Source organism: Vipera ursinii (genome assembly GCF_947247035.1).
Source record: "Vipera ursinii genome assembly, chromosome: 1".
Lineage (NCBI taxonomy): Eukaryota > Metazoa > Chordata > Lepidosauria > Squamata > Viperidae > Vipera > Vipera ursinii.
In genome coordinates, this window is record NC_139512.1 from 324,726,148 (window position 1) to 324,744,893 (window position 18,746).

Below are 18,746 nucleotides of genomic sequence, written 5' to 3' on the forward strand. Positions count from 1 at the left end.
TCAGCTCTTCTGCATTGTTTGGTCTCATGTCTCTCATCTTTCTCTTGGCAATGCCCCATAGATCTCTATGGGGTTCAGGTCAGGTGAGTTTGCTGGCCAATCAAGCACAGTAATCCCACAGTCATTGAACCAGGTTTTGGTGCTTTTGGCAGTGTGGGCAGGTGCCAAGTCCTTCTGGAAAATAAAGTCAGCATCCCCATAAAGCTCGTCTGCGGAAGGAAGCATGAAGTGCTCCAAAATCTCCTGGTAGATGGCTGGGTTGACCCTGGACTTAATGAAGCACAGTGGACCAACACCAGCAGATGACATGGCTTCCCAAATCAACACAGACTGGGGAAACTTCACACTGGACTTCAAGCATCTTGCAGTGTGTGCCTCTCCATTCTTCCTCCAGACTCTGGGTCCTTGGTTTCCAAATGAGATGCAAAAGTTGCTCTCATCACAAAAGAGGACTTTGGACCACTGAGCAACAGACAAGGTCTGTTTTTCTTTAGCCCAGGTAAGACGCTTCTGACGTTTGTTGTTCAGGAGCAGTTTGACAAGAGGAATATGACATTTGAAGCCCATGTCCAGGTGTGGTGGCTCTTGATGCACTGACTCCAGCCTCAGTCCACTCCTTGTGAAAGTCCCCAACACTTTTGAATGGCCTTTTCCTGACAATCCTCTCCAGGCTGTGGTCATCCCTGCTGCTTGCGCATCTTTTTCTTCCACACTTTTCCCTTCCACATAACTTTCTATTAATGTGCTTTGATACAGCACTTTGGGAACATCCAACTTTTTTTGCAATTACCTTTTGAGGCTTTCCCTCCTTATGGAGGGTGTCAGTGATGGTTTTCTGCACAACTGTCAGGTCAGCAGTCTTCCCCATGATTGTAATTCCTACTGAACCAGACTGAGAGACCATTTAAAGGCTCAGGAACACTCTGCAGGTGTTATGGCTTAATTAGCTGATTAGAGTGGGACACTTTGAGCCTAGAATATTGCACCTTTTCACAATATTTAATTTTCTGAGATTGTGGATTTGGGGTTTTCATTAGCTGTAAGCCATAATCACCACAATCAGTGCTTTTTTTTGTAAAAGAAAAAGGTGCCGGAACTCACACATGTCATACAACCCACCATCCAAAAAAGGTGCCAGAACTCCGTTCTGAGCGTTCTATGAGGAAAAAAGCCCTGATCACAATTATGACAAATCACGGCTTGAACTATCTTGCTTTGCATGTAATGAGTCTATCTCATATATTAGTTTCCCCTTTTAAGTTGCATTACTGAAATAAATGAACTTTTGCACGATATTCTAATTTTTCGAGTTTCACCTGTACAATCATACATGTGCTCCAATTCCCCTAACCACCTCTCTCTCCACCCTCTCTTGCTATCCTGCATTTGTGGGGAGGCAAGCAGCCCAGAACCACACAACTCTGGGACTGCTTGCAATGCCCTGGGAAACCACAGCATTCCAGCTTAGTTCCAACTGCAGTTGCTCTTGCCATCCTGCATTCCTAGACCTCTACCAGCCTGCATTCTGCCACCCCAGCTCAACTTCACCATTTTTTTTGCTCTCATTGCTGATAAGGCATGCTGTGGGGGGAGAAAAAGCCAAAAGTAGTCCTGAAAAGCAGCACACTGAAACATCTGTCTGCAAAAAGCTCCTAGAGTGTACTGTGCCAAAACACCCCCTTTTCCATACTCGTAAAGACCAGCCCTCTTCCCAAAATGGGAAGAGGAAGATAGTGAAAATAAAACTGCCCCTGCAAGCAAATGGGAGACTAGGTAGATTTTGGCAGGACAAGAGTTAATCTCCAACATGTTTCTCTTCCCTCTTGTTATACTCTGTTTTCTTGACTTCTGGATGCAACCTCATAGTGGATAAAGTGCAAGCATGGGAAAGCGTAAGTCCTTGGCATCAGGAGTGAGGAAAAAGAATAGAAGCCAAGGTTAGCTCAGGTGATTGAAGGGTAAGATGCTCTGAAGTAATCTTTTCCAGACCAATATACGTAGGATGGAAGATGCACAAAATAAAATTTGCTTTAGTTTGAAAAATTGTTAGGGCTCTTTGTTCCTTTTCTGACAGCTGCGGATGAAGAATCAGGGCAGTGATAAGCTGGCTCAACAAAGACTGATAGAATAGTATTTTTAAAATAGTCAAGAACACCAGCAAGGACTGTGATGTGGATGCTACTGTATATCTGTGCACTAAAGATCTCTCCCAAAAAGATGTACTCTGTGTGGAGAATGATTTCCAGAGCTTGGGGCAGGAACTCAGCAGGATAGGCTGTAGACTCACTTTTTCAGAGGTTTTACCAGTGTATAAGGAGCAAAAAGGGATGCGGTGGCTCAGTGGGTTAGGACGCTGAGCTTGTCGATCAGAAGGTCGGCAGTTTGGCGGGTCGAATCCTGAGTGCTGCGTAACAGAGTCAGCGCCTGTTACTCGTCCCAGCTTCTGCCAACCTAGCAGTTCGAACGCATGTAAAAATGCAAGTAGAAAAATAGGGACCACTACGGTGGGAAGGTAACAGCGTTCCATGTGCCTTTGGCGTCTAGTCATGCCGGCCACATGACCACAGAGACGTCCTCGGACAAGCGCTGGCTCTTCGGCTTTGAAACGGAGATGAGCACCAGCCCCTAGAGTTGGAAATGACTAGCACACATGTGCGGGGGAACCTTTACCTTTACCTTTAAGGAGCAAAATGGAAAAGGCCAGCGTATAGCAGAATTTAATATGTGGCTAAAGGAGTGGGGTAAAGGGGAAGGCTTTGGTTATATTAGTCACGATGTCTGTAGCTGGTCCAATGAAAAAATGTACAAAAGAGATGGTTTGCATCCAATCAAGAAAGGGACTGAGTTACTTGGCAATAAATTCACAGATTTTTTGGAGGAATATTTAAACTAAACAATGGGGACAGTGAATTAAATTGATACAGAACATCCCTGTCCCCGGCAATCGAAAAATTATAGGGACAATATCAACCTTGCTGTCAAGCAAAATCAAGCTTTTAACAGTGAGTACCACACAAAGTGCACTAACCAAACAGGTGGTAAGAAAATAGGGGAACTCTGGCACCACACAGGTTATGTAGAAAGTAAACACAGGGTCAGTCATAAAGGACTCAAATGTCTATACACCAATGCACAGAGTATGAACAGTAAGCAGGGTGAACTAGAAATTCAGGTAAATGAGGACAGATATGATATTGTTGCCATTATGGAAACATGGTGGGATGAAACCCACAAATAGAACACACAGCTACAGGGATTTAAATTATTTAAAAGAAACAGACCAGACAAAAGAGGAGTTGCTCTCTATATAAGAAATAACTATATCTCTACAGAAATAAAGCACACAATGATGAAAACTGTCTTGAATGCATTTGGGTCAATATAAAAGGGGAGAAAAATGATATTGCCATAGGTGTATACTATAGGCCGCCCAACCAACCAAAGGAAATAGATGAACTTTTTGCTGGTCAGCTAATTAAGGTATGTAGGAAGCACATCACAATAGTAATGTGGGACTTTAATTACCCTGACATCAACTGGGAGGTGAACTCTGTACCAAGTGGAAGATCAAACAGATTCCTGACAAGCCTAGGAGACAACTTTGCCTCCCAAAAAGTAGAGATGGGAACTAGGGGATCAGCCATATTGGACTTATTTCTCACTAACAGAGATGAAATGATAGAAGGTGTTGAAGCCACAGGAACCTTGGGAGGAAGTGATCATGCAATATTGGAATTCAACATTATAGAAGCACAAGCAATAGAACACAGTCAAACTAGAGTCTTGGAATTTAAAAGAGCTAATTTCAATAAACGTAGAGAGAGCTTGGGAAGGATTCCATGGATGAGAATCCTAAAGGGGAAAACAACTCAGGAAGCTTGGGAAATTTTGAAAAGTGAGATAATAAAAGTCCAGTCTAGCACTATACCAGCAAAGAAGAAAAATAACAGCTCTCAAAAGAAACCAGTATGGCTGCATAAAGAACTCTCTGATAAATTGAAAGATAAAAAGAACAAGGGTAAAAAGTGGATAGAGGGGCACATAACTAAGGCAGAATATCAGCAAATAGCCCATCCCTGAAAAGATGAAGTGAGGAAAGCTAAGGCTCAAAATGAACTAAGGCTTGCGACCAAAGTAAAAAATAACAAAAAAGCTTCTTTCAACTTGTAAAAAATAAGAAAAAAGTTAAGGAAATGATTGGTCTATTAGTGGGGGAAAGAATGTGACAAGGAACAGGGAGAAAGCAGAACTATTTAACTCGTTTTTTGCATCTGTCTTTACATAAAGGGGAAACAAAGTCCAATCTGTCAAAAACAGTGCCATAAAAAACAGAATAGAAACACAAGTTAAGATAGGCAAGAAAATGGTAAGTGAGCCACCTGTCCAGCCTAGACGAGTTCAAATCACTAGCCTGGGGACACCTTATTAGCAGTGGAAGCAAAAAACAACAAAGGTGAACTGGGAGCATAAGGCAGCAGGGATCTCAGAGTGCAGGGTGATAAGGGTGACTGTGGCTAGGACTAGGCTAGGATGACTAGAACTTTCTGGGGCATTGTAAGGAACCCCAGAGCCACATGCTTCTGGGACTGTTTGGCAACTCGCAAGCCAGGATGCAAAGCAACTAAAGGGTAGAGATATGCAGATGGGAGATTTGGAGGCAGTCCTTTACTTTACTGAAGCCAAGGCTGGGAGAGACTAAGTCCAGGATGTGTTAGATTTGGATAGGGTAGGTATTTGCTTACTAACTTGAGATTCTTAGTTAACAACTACAACAGGGAGTATTAGTTTGTCATCTTAAGTCTCATGGCCTTGCTTTAGAATTGCATCAAACTATGACGGCATTCTCAGTCCCAACTGTAGTTGTACATTGGGACTACCTGAATTAATGCTTACATAAAGGATAAGGATACAGAGGTAAGTTGCCATCTTGGAGCAATTCTACTAACTACATATAAATCCAGCCAGGAACTATAAAGTGCTAGCTCTTATAACGCCCTATTTTTTAATAACAAAAAATTTCGAACATGTTTTATCACACCATTTACAAATATGTTATGGTTCTAAGGTCCAGATAACATAGCAAGAGAGCAGCAGCTTTAATTCAGAGTTATTTAGCTTTCCTTAAGGTAACTTGTTTTTTTAATATATCTTTACAGTGACAGTAAGGAACATTATTGAGATTAGAAGACAACATATTTAATGTTTATGAAATTTAAATATCTACACATCTCTCTGAGAGTCTTTCTTCTCTCATATATAAGACTCTGCATTTACATCATTGCTCAGTCATCCAAAATCCAAAGATCTAAGAAGGTGATTGAGAAGATTTAACTTCAAAATATAAAAAAACCCAAATAAATGGATGGGTAAGTGGCAAGATCAGCCTAGGAAGGATTTACACCCTACAATTGAGACAAAAACCTCTAATTTATATACAAAATAACAGACACACAATACGAGGGCAGTGAATCATCATTCATATTAGATCTTGTCTAAAAATAAAGAAAAATTACAACTTCTGCAATACAGAGGTTCCTATGGCAATGTGATTATTAAGATGTTACACAAAAGCAAGTATTTTGACCATTTTACATTTATTTCAAGAATTTACCATGCCCCTAATGAGCAGATTAGGCTGTTAAATTTGTACTAGTGGTTATCATTGCACGGTAATGGAATGAATACAGGCAGTCCTTGCTTAATAACCCTAATTTGGATGAGAATTTTCAGCACTAAGTGAAGGTAAAACATTGTTAGGTGAAACATTATATGCCTACACTCTTAGCAACAGTGATTCCAGTAGTCCCAGTTGAAGTCATTAGGCCAGGATCATGCTATCATTAAGCAAAGATCTCACGTGTCTTGTATCTTGTCCTGCTCACCATTGCTTCAAGTCCTTAAACTTCCCTATCTCCCCTCCATCTCTGCCAATTTGGCTGTCCTATACTCTGTCACTACTGCCCACAGCTGATCTTAATAGTCTTCTTCCTCCTTCTGCTAGCCCAGGATCCATGTACTGGGTAAGGGTGCAGTCTTGGGAGGCACATGGCAACACAGCAGCATGGTAAAGCCTTGTCTGATGAAAAGGGGCTTGCTGGGCCTAACCAGGGAGGAGGCAGCAGAAGGGAGTCAGAGGAGAAGCCTTGTTTCCCATCACTAGGGCAAGAAGAACAGCCCACAGGCTATTTTAAGGATAGTTTTGCATCTCACATTGGACACACTTCTAGAGAACCAGCCTGCAGGCTTCAATAATGGGTGGATACAAACCTAGTGCCAACAGCAGGTTCTCTGCTTACTTGGCCTAACTTTGCTCTACAAAGCCTCAAGAAGGAGCAGTTCTCCAGAAGCAGTTCCAACACAGGTTGCAGAGAGTGTGCTACTCTGTTAGGAAGTCCTTATCCCTCTGTTTCTTCCTGTTCTACCATGACCCCAAACAATGTTTCCTACAAGTCCCAAACTTCACTCAGGGAGCCATTGTTGCATCTCACTGGTCTGGTAAGCCCTCCATGGTCTGCAGGCTATCACTCCTCACGCTGGGTGGCAGAAGACCGAGCACTTCCCCCTGAAATGCCAGACTGCCACCACCACCACCTGTTCCATCCTGCTGCCTCCTAGCCAGCTGAGCCCAGCAGGTTTCCTTCATTAGATGAGCTTCATTCTGCTGAGCTTGCCAAGCATATCCTGGGGCTGTACCCTCAACCAGAACATGAATCCTAGACCAGCAGGAGGAAGGAGAAAATAGTGAAGGTCAGATGGGGGTCAGTGGCAGGGGCAGCAGGGTTGGCAGAAGACTGCATGGCACTCAAAAGGGGAATGATATGGGTGAGTGATTGATGGGGACATTGAAGTGTTCCTGTGGTTGTAAGCACAGGTGGGCTGCCAAGCAGTTGAATTTTGAACACAACTGGGGCAACAAAAGGAATCTTCTACACATCTGGGTACAAAGAAGTAGCATCCTTTGGAATTTTGACTGAGCCCCTTCTAAAGGGACTGCATTGAGAAAACTGTTATATCTCTAATACCTATTTCATACAACATTTTATTATCAGGTATCAGCAGGTGGAATGTGGTCAGCAAGGGATTTCATCTAACTATATAATAATTAAGAAATATATTTGATACTAGTGCAAAGCATACCAGAACAAGAGTATTATATACTCAGTGTTAAGCATCTTCAGCCAACTGTTTCCAATTCCCACTAAGTTAGAGTTAAACATATATTTCATCTAAGTCTTAGTACTAGCAAAAAATATTTTTTAAAATCTGAAATCGAATGGATCATTAAGGAATAAATGTATAGTCCGTACTGAAAAACTTTTACTGAGCAATGGAGAGATTCCTAGTTAAAATTGTGATGAACTATCATTTAGGAAGAGTAATAATAAGAAAATATTGGAATGCTATAGCCATAGAGTGTTTAATTTGCTCACCAAGCGCACATATCATGTCCAAGCCTATGGTTCCACATTTATTCCACAAATAGATTTTTCACAAACTGTCAAAAAAAAAAGTAGGAGCACAAGAATGTGTTTACCTCAAGCTGTTCATCTTCTAATAGTTTTATAACCAGCCATCTGATGTTGTTCACAGCTTCTTCATTGTTTAAGAAGATAAAAAGATTATAAAATACCATAGTCTGGAGGTAGATTAGCACAGTATATCTAGCATGCCAGGAATTACTCTTTGCAATCTATAAAAAGAAAAAAGAAGAGGCTAAAATAATAAAACCACAGAAATTAGAAAAATAAAATACAATAAAGCCTAAATCAAACTGTTGACCATGTATGCAGAAAACTTTCCAAAATCATATTTCAGAATTCATCTGTAATAGTTGATGATTTTAAAATATGTTGTAATTAATATGCTTGAAATTCCAACTAATTTTTCATTTCAGATTGCTTTTAATATCTTTCTTCTCTACTTGTTTTCCCTCCCCACTCAAGGGCTAAGTGTAACTTCAACACAAAAAAAGTTGCACACCTCTGTTCTACATCAGTCCTTAACCTGCTACTGTGTAAAAAGTACATCCCTCAAGACATATAAATTACAGTTTACTTTCATGTCTTTCAACACATTTCACCCCTCCTTTGGCTAATCTATTAAGAAATATTTCTTATACAAGTAGTCCACACCAACAAGCTGCAACTGGATCTGGCAACGCAGTTTCAACTGTGATGCAGTCATAAAGATGTCACATTACCACAATGTCTTATAATGTCAATTCTGGCTGCAGTCTTTAAGTGAATCACCCATGGTCATTAAGTATAACATCATGTGACTGTGACCTATGACTTTCTGTCAGCTTTCCCATTTCAGAAACTTGCTGTGAAGGTCGCAAATGGCGATCATGTGACCGTGGAACACCATGACCGTCATAAATCCATGACAGTTGCAATGCACCAGAATTGTGATCAGATGACTGTGGGGTCTTAAATCTCCTTTTCCAGCACTGTCACAACTTCAGATGATTGCTGAAGGAGCAGTTAGTAAGCAAGGACTATCTGTATCGCTTAAAAATAGACTTATTAGATTGTTCTGTTCCAAAAAACTAGAACTCTGAGGTCACTGGGGATTTTCTTAAGGATCTGATTGGATGGGGTCAAAATGATGCTTTAGCCATTTTCTAGAATGGGCAAGTAATAGAATGGATAAGTTAGACTGGATTGCTCCTACATGGCTTCTCACTGTATGTTGATTCTGGATCCTTGGTCTTCTGAGGAAGTCCAGGGAGATGAAATGCAAGAAAGACATGCCTAAAGGGTTGTTGGAGTATATCAAAGAGCAAATCCAATTGAACACAAGAACCCATTTTGGGGACTACATCATGGCGATCTGAATGTCAAAGCATGGTTATTTTTCCATTCTTATCACACCTGTGATAAATAGTTGTCTATGGGTTTGTTTAAAGTGACCTATTTCCTGCTGTGGAAGGATGTCTCAGGATCATCTACAGGGCTGCTGTAAGGAATATCCTAGGCATTTAACAGGGTTTAACAGGCCTCATACTTTTCTAAAATAAATAATTAAATAATTTGTTAAAAACAGCTGAGGACAACCCTTTTCCCAAAACAGTTTTGACACTTCAATAGGGATATGTTTGTCCTTTGTTATAATTCAACTAAGTGAACAGTTTCATTCCTGTCAGAAAACGTTAATAATTTTACATTGGGTTACTCATGTGAATATGACATAATTCTTTATTGGCCAAGTGTGATTGGACACACAAGGAATTATAATAGTAGAATAATATAATTATAATGTCCCAAACTATTCACTAAGTGACAATCTCATTATCACAGGGATCCTATGAAATCAGACAAGATGAATTGGACTATAGATCTCTATTTTTGTATATCTAGCTGAAATGCAATAAAACCCAGAGAATATATGCCATAGTTACGTTTTCTCTGTACAATATTCTATTATAATTCAGGTATTATGATAATCAATATAAACTTAAATTTTTGCAGTCTCTTGTGTATTCAGATCAAATATATTTGCTATCAGTTTTTCAGCATTGATATCAAAAAAGTACTAACACAAGATTAAATACATGTAATTATGCTGTTTAAAAGTATCAGTTTAAAAAGCATCACATACTTGTTTTAGCACCTGAAGTACCAAAGGCACTTGTTGAGGATACAGTAATCCCTGAGACATTAATAATAAGCACATTTTAGCATCTCTCTTCAATTCATCATAGCTATGATCATTTTCTACAGGCGCAATCTGTGGAAACAAGTAGATGAAAAGTTAGTAGCAACTAGTGAAGTCTTGATCCTTAAAACTGAATAAATGCAAGGCACATCGAGAAACTGCAATTCAACCTCTCTTAGAAAACTAATATAATTAATACAGAAGCTGAAACTCCTAAAAGCTATACAGGAAGTCCTCAACTTACAACCACAATTCAGCACAAAATTTCTGTTGCTAAGATAATTGAGTTTTGCCCCATTTTATGACCTTTCTTGACACAGTTGTTAATTGACTCATTGCAATTGTTAGGTTAATAACATGGTTGTTAATTGAATCTGGCTTTTCCATTGACTTTGCTTGTGAGAAGGTTGCAAAAGGTGATCGCATGACCCCAGAACACTGCAACTGTCATAAATATGAGTCAGTTGCCAAGCATCTGAATTTTAATCACATGACCATGGGGATGCTGCAATGGTTGTAAGTGTTAAAAACAGTCATAAGTCACTTTTCCAGTGCCATTGTAATTTCAAACGGTCACTAAATGAACTGTTGTCCAGGTCTACCTGTACTGGGATGGATTAAAATATAAAGTGCATGCAATATGCAGAAAGCAATTCAAACTCTTATGTCATTAAAATATAGCTAAAAGGTTTTTAACTGTAGTGACTCTAAATCAGGGATAGGCAACCTTGGCTCTTTTATGACTCGTGGACTTCAACTCCCAGAATTCCTGAGTCAGCACAGCTGACTCAAGAATTCTAGGAGTTGAAGTCCACGAGTCATAAAAGAGCCAAGGTTGCCTACCCCTTTTCAAAATAGATAATTAACACAGGTGTCTGTCAAAATGAAAATATCCAATCAAAAGAAGAGAAGCATAATTACATGAGAAGAGATTTAAAAAGCAAGGATGACAATAATAATAATAATAATAATAATAATAATAATAATAATAATAATAATAATAATAATTTATTTTTATTTTATTTTTATTTATTTTAATTCCATTTATATCCCGCCCTTCTCCGAAGACTCAGGGCAGCTTACAATCTTAGCAGTAGCCTTCATTCTATGTATATGCCTGCTTATTAGGGCTTTCACACACACCCCAAGCGGCATTATTACAAAGTCAGCTTAATTGCCCCCAACAATCTGGGTCCTCATTTTACCTACCTCGGAAGGATGGAAGGCTGAGTCAACCTTGAGCCTGGTGGGATGCGAACCTGCAATAATTGCAGGCAGCTGGTGTTACTTAAGGAGGCATTCGCCCACTGCTCCACCAAGGCTCTATAATAATAATAATAATGAGGAAAACATCTTATTTCAGACATGCATTCTCAAATAGCATGTTTTTTATGTCTGGGATGTTTTGAAATCTCCATAGCAAGCAACCTTTTTGCATAGCCCTGAAAGTAAAACAAGATGTGAACAGGACTAAGAGCTGAAAGTCTGCATCCTAAAGTGGCAATCTTTAAAAAGATTTCCCTGCAGTGTTTTCAAAGGTTATGCATCAGTTGAATAAGGAAACGTTTAGAAGAAATAGCAACCAATTCAAACATTGAATGTAATTTGTATAAATGGGCTGTCTATGTGGCCTGACTTTCCGTACATCCTATTTATTTAAATGAAGCCTCATCCATACATTGTTAAAATGTTAAGTGTTACTGTCATCTAAACAGATCAAGCTGTATATCAAACTACATACCTTGAAAAACAATGGCAAAAGCTGAAGCTGTTCTGTAACAGCTGTAGAAAAAGCTCTCCCTGCACTTGCCATCAACCACTTTAGAACTGTCAAGTAAAAGAAAGACAAGCATACTTCTCAATTCAAAGACAAAGAACAAAACACAACTTCAGCTCTTCTACACATTATTCCCTTTAAATGGCATTTCACTACAAGTGAATATTTAATTAGATTCTCACACATTTAACACAAGCACCTACTAGTTTTCAGTAGTTTAATGCCCTGAGTTCGTTCATCTTCATCTCCAACTCCATTTTCTTCCATAACGTGATTCTGAATTTCTTCATCCACTTCCATAAGGGGTTTGAGTTTTTCAAGTATTCGAGAAGTGAAGTCATGGACACGGGGAGACTTTGTTAGTGCAGTATTTGGTAAAGAAATATCTATCATGAAGATGTATGTCAAAACACTGCATAAAATACAAGAACACGTTTTTAATTTAGTTTCATGTCTTAAAGACTGAATTCAAACTAACCAAATAACTTTTCCTTATTTCTGGAGTATCTATAAACAAAATGACAATTTTCTGGAATATCTAAAGGTTGAAAAACATGTCACAGTATAGCCTTAATACTAACCTTCCTATCCTCTCTCTGACATTTTTATAAACTTGGGTGAGCTTAGGCTCTAGGTATTTCAGCAATCTGTGCAGCAGTTCTGGCACTCGCCACTCTTGTTGTGCAAGACCCCCTTGCAAAACATACAGGCGACTAAAAGGTAAAAAGAAGAAAAAGTTAGTGAGGTGATGACTTACAAAAGTGTACTTCCATCTTCTGCTCTTGTTCATAAAAGACAGTTAATTCTATGTTTAGCTAGTGGTGAGAGGGCTAATTAGCCACTATGCCATGAGTTTTTAAAAAGTTGTTCATATCAGAACTTATATCAAGCAAATGAACTATTCAATTTTGGGTTCTAATCTATATTAGTATTTGTTATGTACGTAGCATTATAATTTTTGCATGCACATAAAATGTAAATACATAGAACTCTGTCACTGTATTGTACACTTAAGAGAAGAAATCTCTACCTCCTGATATAACAGTAACTGTAAATGCTTAACTATTTATCCTGGTTTTCTGAGAGATCTCGCTGATTTTTAGCATCTATATTCAGACGGTTACCAAGAGATACAAATATAAAAATTTCAGGACAATGAAATGTTGCTAAGCAAATTAGTAAGATTTAAGCATATTTAAGCATATTAAGAGCCTTGGTGGAGCAGTGGGCTAATGCCTCCTTAAGTAACACCAGCTGCCTGCAATTAGTGCAGGTTCGCATCCCACCAGGCTCAAGGTTGACTCAGCCTTCCATCCTTCCGAGGTAGGTAAAATGAGGACCCAGATTGTTGGGGGCAATTAAGCTGACTTTGTAATAATGCCGCTTGGGGTGTGTGTGAAAGCCCTAATAAGCAGGCATATACATAGAATGAAGGCTACTGCTAAGGTTGTAAGCCGCCCTGAGTCTTCGGAGAAGGGCGGGATATAAATGGAATTAAAATTAAAAAATTTTTTTCCATAGCCAGCTAAATAGCATGCTATAATCACTTACAACAGAATAACAGAGTTGGAAAGGACCTTGCAGGTTTTCTAGTCCAACTCCCTGCTCAGGCAGAAAATCTTATACTATATCAGACAAATGCTTCTCCAGTCTCTTCTTAGAAACTTCCACTGTTGGGAGTATTCACAATTTCTGGAAGCAAATTGTTCCACTGAGTAACTGTTCTACCTGTCAGGAAATTTCTTCTTAGTTCTAGGTTACTTCTCTCTTTGATTAGTTTCCATGTACTGCTTCTTGTCCTGCCTTCAAGTACTTTGCAAAATAGGTTGACTCCCTCTTCTTTGTAACAGCTCCTTAGATATTGGAATATGGCTACCATGTCACCCCTAGTTCTTCTTTTCATTAAACTAGACATACCCAATTCCAGCAATTGTTCCTTATATGTTTTAGACTCAAGTTCCCTCATCATCTTTGTTGCTTTTCTTTGTTGCTCTCTTTCTAGAGTCTCAACATCTTTTTTACATTGTGGCGACAAAAGCTGGATGCAGTGGTCTTACCAAGGCATTATAAAGTGATATTAATACTTCACATGACACTGATTCTATCCCTCTGTTAATGCAGCCTAGGACTGCATTAGCTTTTTTGGCAGCAAACTGCGGGCTCATATTTAAATAATTGTTCTCTAGGACTCCAAGACATGATAGCAGTGTTCCAATATCTCAGGGGCTGCCACAAAGAAGAGGGAATCAAGCTATTCTCCAAAGCACCTGAAGGCAGGACAAGAAGCAATGGATGGAAACTAATCAAGGAGAGAAGCAACCTAGAACTAAGGAGAGATTTTCTGACAGAACAGTTAATCAGTGGAACAACCTGCCTCCAGAAGCTGTGAATGCTCCAACACTGGAAGTTTTTAAGAAGAGACTGGACAGGCACTTGTCTGAAATGGTATAGGGTTTTGTGCTTGAGCTGGGGGTTGGACTAGATGACCTCCAAGGTCCTTTCCAACATTATTATTGTTGTTGTTGTTATCCCTCTCACAGATATTATTATTGACCCAGGTACCACCTTTACTATACCTGTGCATTTGTTTTTTCTTGCCTAAATGTGGAAGCTTACTTTTTGCACCGTTAAATTTTATTTTGATACATAGTGTCCAATGTTGGAAACCCTGTATTATTTCAGACAAATAATAGAACAAAACAGAACAGAATAGAATAGAATAATAACTTTTTGTCACTTTGAATGTACACTGTTATATATTAAAATGAAATGTGGCTATCCAGTCTCTCTAAAAAAGCTATATATTTATATATTTGTTTACTTTTTAAAAAACTGTATGCAAGGCCACTCAACTGCTATTCTGATGATTATCATATGGTTAAAAGCAAAGCAAGCACAAATAAATGTTCTATTTTCATCTATGCTTTGGCTAATGAGAATTGTTTTCCCCTTACCATGCATCAACAAATGATCCTCCTTCACCATTCAGTGGAGACTCCAGTAACAATTCAAACAACCAGTACAATTTCCTGGGATCTCTGCTCTCCTGTTTATATATATATATATATATATATATTAAAGGAAAAGGGAGCAAAACCATTTCCTGACAACATAAATCTTAATGTAACTTGCTGAGAGACAATTCAACATCAAACATTGATTCTGTATTATACAGTGCATTTTATAACATAACTATGCTTTCTGAACAAATTCCACCAAAAAATCCAAGAAAAAACTCTTCAGAATTGTATAGAAATTATAAAGCCTCTACAGCAGGGTGTCAAACTGCCGGCCCGCAGGCCGGACACATCATGTGGAAGCCGTGCCCACCCCATTACCAGTAATGGCAAAACAGTCCCAATATGTCACATGACATCACGAGTTTGACATGTCTGCTCTACAGTATTAGAAATCTGAACATACAGGTATATAATAATGTAACAAGTCATCATAAAAGAATTACCATTCCTCTTTCTAGATAAAAACTAAAATTAGAATAGTCAAAAGCTATAATCTCCTTTCAGTATAAGCTATTTTCCCCATGTTCAAAGATGAATGTTAGAAGAATTCAGAATGCTTTCATAATATGGCAGAGTGAACAAAATGTACAAGGCTTACACATGATGTTGCTATACATGTTCCCCAGTCATTGTAGGTTTCTACTGTAATATTGGATAAAGCTGTTCTGAGAAGTGGACAGAGAACTTTCCAGAGATTCTCCACCTGTACATAATGATGTAAAAAACAATGTATTAATACATGGCATCTGTAATTCCAAACAATTCTCTTTTTATTTGAGTGAAACACACAGGGCTTTTTTTCTCATAGAACACTCAGAACGGAGTTCCGGCTCCTTTTTTGGATGGAACCTTGTAGGGTAGGCAAGGCGGGTTGTATGACATGTGTGAGTTCCGGCACCTTTTTCTTTTACAAAAAAAGCACTGGAAACACATATAGGCAAAGTCTATTTCTGTCAGAATTCATGTAGCTTAGTTTTAGAGGAAGCAAAAACACAGCACATACTGAAAGCATAGGTAGACTGTTAATGCTGTAGTTCAGAAAGCAAGATAGGAATATCTGTTCCATGTTTAACCATCCCTAATTTCAAACTAATTATTCATATGTGTGTGTGCCTTCAATCAATCTTCACTCCTAGAAAAGTCCCCGCAGTTTTCTTGGAAGTGACATTGCCACTGCCTGCTTCCTGGGACTGAGAAAGAGAGTAACTTATGATTGGTTTGTTTGTCTAATTTCTATAGCTGCCCATCTCAATCAATGACTCTGGGCAGCCTACAATTCAAAAAAACTATTGCAGTTAAAATGTCAAAAATATTTTAATAAAAACAATAGAAACATCCACATTAAATATATGGTTGCTTAATGACTGCTTGAAGTTACAACAGATTTGAAAAAAAAGTTACTCATGACCCATCTTTGAAATTATGATTGAACACATGATCACTTTCTCTCAAACACACAGGTCTGTTTGTGTCTGTGTGTGTGTGTGTGTGTGTGTGTGTGTGTGAGAGAGAGAGAGAGAGAGAGAGAGAGAGAGAGAGAGATTACACACACACACACACACACACACACACATATATACACACACAGTTGCAAGAAAAAGTATGTGAACCCTTTGGGATTACGTGGAGTTTTGCATGAATTGGCCATAAAATGCACTCTAAACGTCATGTAAGTCACAACAATAGAAAAACACAGTCTGCTTAAAATAATACTACACAAACATTAGCTGTTGTCATGTTTTAATTGAACATAAGAAGGAAACATTCACAGTGCAGGGTGGAAAAAGTATGTGAACCTTTGGACTTAATAACTGGTTGACCCTCCTTTGGCAGCAATAACCTCAACCAAACGTTTCCTGTAGTTGCAGATCAGACCTGCACAACGATCTGGAGTAATTTTGGACCACTCCTCTTCACAAAACTGTTTCAGTGTAGCCACAGCATTTCAATCGGGTTGAGGTCAGGACTCTGACTGGGCCACTCCAGAAGGCGTATTCTGTTCTGTTGAAGCCATTGTTTTGTTGAATTATTTGTATGCTTTGGGTCATTGTCCTGTTGCATCACCCATTCTCTGCGGAGCTTCAGTTGGCGGACAGATGGTCGTACGTTTTCCTGCAAATTGTCCTGATAAACTCTGGAATTCATTTTTCCATCAATGACAACAATCCATCCAGGCCCTGAGGCAGCAAAGCATCCCCAAACCATGATGCTCCCTCCGCCATGTTTTACAGTGGGGATGAGGTTTTGATGTTGGTGTGCTGTGCCTTTTTTTCTCCACACATAGTGTTGTGTTTTTTCCCCAAACAACTCAATTTTGGTTTCATCTGTCCACAGAAATGCTGTGGAACATCCAGGTGCTCTTTTGCAAACTTCAAACGTGCTGCAATATTTTTTTTGGACAGCAATGGCTTCCTCCGTGGTGTCCTCCCATGTACTCCATTCTTGTTTAATGTTTTCCTTATTGTAGATGAGTCAACAAAAATGTTAGCATGTGCCAGAGATTTCTGTAGGTCTTTAGCTGACACTCTAGGATTCTTCTTTACCTCATTAAGCATTATGCGCTGTGCTCTTGCAGTCATTTTTACAGGACGACCATGCCTAGGGAGAGTAGCAACAGTGCTAAACTTTCTCCATTTGTAGACAGTCTGTCTTAACGTGGACACATGAACATCAAGGCTTTTGGAGATAATTTTGTAACCCTTTCCAGCTTCATTCAAGTCAACAATTCTTGATCGTAGGTCTTCTGAGAGCTCTTTTCTGTGAGGCATGGTTCACATCAGATAGTGCTTCTTGAGACCAGTAAACCCAAAACAGGTGTGTGTTTTTAAAGGGCAGGACAGCTGTCAGCAACACATCCAATGTCATCACACTGATTGGAGTCAAGGTTGGCTCACTCTTGCCTCCAATTAGCTCTTGGAGAAGTCATTAGGCTAGGGCAGGGGTAGGCAACCTCGGCTCTTAGCTGACTCAGGAATTCTTAGCTGACTCAGGAATTCTGGGAGTTGAAGTCCATGAGTCATAAAAGAGCCGAGATTGCCTACCCCTGGACTAGGGGTTCACATACTTTTTCCACCCTGCACTGTGAATGTTTCCATCTTATGTTCAATTAAAACATGGCAACAGCTAATGTTTGTGTAGTATTATTTTAAGCAGAGTGTGTTTTTCTATTGTTGTGACTTACATGACGTTTAGAGCGCATTTTATGGCCAGTTCATGCAAAACTCCATGTAATCCATGTAAAGGGTTCAGATACTTTTTCTTGCAACTGTATATATGTACATACACACATAAGAAAATTACACACACACATACAATATATATACATATGTGTGTGTGTGTGTGTGTGTGTGTGTGAAAAATGTTTGTTAAGCATTCAGAATACACTTGCTTAGTCCCAGACACAGACAAATCTTATTTCCTGTTTCAGCCTAGCCCAAGGCCATCTACAGGCAGTAGCCACAGCAGTGGCAGCTCATATTTGTGTAATTTTTTTGGCTTGCTAAATAAAGGTCTCCCTTTATTCTTTGTTAGCAAGCCAAAAAATTTACACACACACACACACACATATATACACACATATATATACACACACATATATAATTTTCTTCAGTGATTCCAAATAATTTTGGTGTATATAAGGAGATCTGAATCAAATATATTTGCAAAATTCATAGAAATGTGATATACCTTTTCAAATGTCCAGTGTTTAGACCCTCTTATCAAACCAGCTATAATTTCAGCCACACAGCGTTGAGTACTTTCATGGGAATCTTCAGCAAGGCGTTCTAAGTGTGGTTTCAATACAGGTAAGAAGGTATCATCAAAGTTTCTAAACAGACCCTAGGGAAAACACACACATTTGACTTTAAGCCTTAATACTTCTTATTGCATTCACAAAAAGGGCTAAACCTAATTTAATTGTTCTAAAATGATAAATATATTTAAAAATGTTAAATATCAGTAATATCTAGAGGGGAAGGAATTTTTCCAAGCCCCAAATGTTTAGCATATATTTAATGCCTTTTTATTGCAATTTACCATAAACAGTAATTGGGCTACCATTTTCAGAACTAAATGATATACAAGCCATTATTAAGAGGAAAGCACTGAAGAGCTTTAGAAAGTAGTAGCACATTTTGCTATTGTTCCTAAATTATAATCCTGGAAACCACATTTGCACAATTCCACATAAGTTTGAAAATTTGATTATTGTGCTGTGGGGAAAACTGTAAAGCAATGAAACTATACCAGAAAACTTCACTGCCTTAACACAAGCTAAATGGAATGTAGTG

The 18,746-nt window shown here is 38.9% G+C and overlaps 1 protein-coding gene across 2 annotated transcripts in view; it reads right to left on the bottom strand.

Annotated features, from left to right (window-relative positions):
- PSME4 (proteasome activator subunit 4) overlaps positions 1 to 18,746 on the bottom strand; it is a 95,336-nt gene that overhangs the window by 7,598 nt on the left and 68,992 nt on the right. For both annotated transcript variants that reach the window (XM_083373172.1, XM_083373171.1), the window contains 8 exons: positions 18,142 to 18,294; positions 15,053 to 15,157; positions 14,389 to 14,480; positions 12,016 to 12,147; positions 11,638 to 11,846; positions 11,399 to 11,484; positions 9,601 to 9,729; positions 7,535 to 7,690 (listed from right to left, as the gene is read on the bottom strand). In XM_083373172.1, the coding sequence (XP_083229298.1) occupies positions 7,535 to 7,690; positions 9,601 to 9,729; positions 11,399 to 11,484; positions 11,638 to 11,846; positions 12,016 to 12,147; positions 14,389 to 14,480; positions 15,053 to 15,157; positions 18,142 to 18,294 (1,062 nt within the window). The remainder of the gene's footprint in view (positions 1 to 7,534; positions 7,691 to 9,600; positions 9,730 to 11,398; positions 11,485 to 11,637; positions 11,847 to 12,015; positions 12,148 to 14,388; positions 14,481 to 15,052; positions 15,158 to 18,141; positions 18,295 to 18,746) is intronic.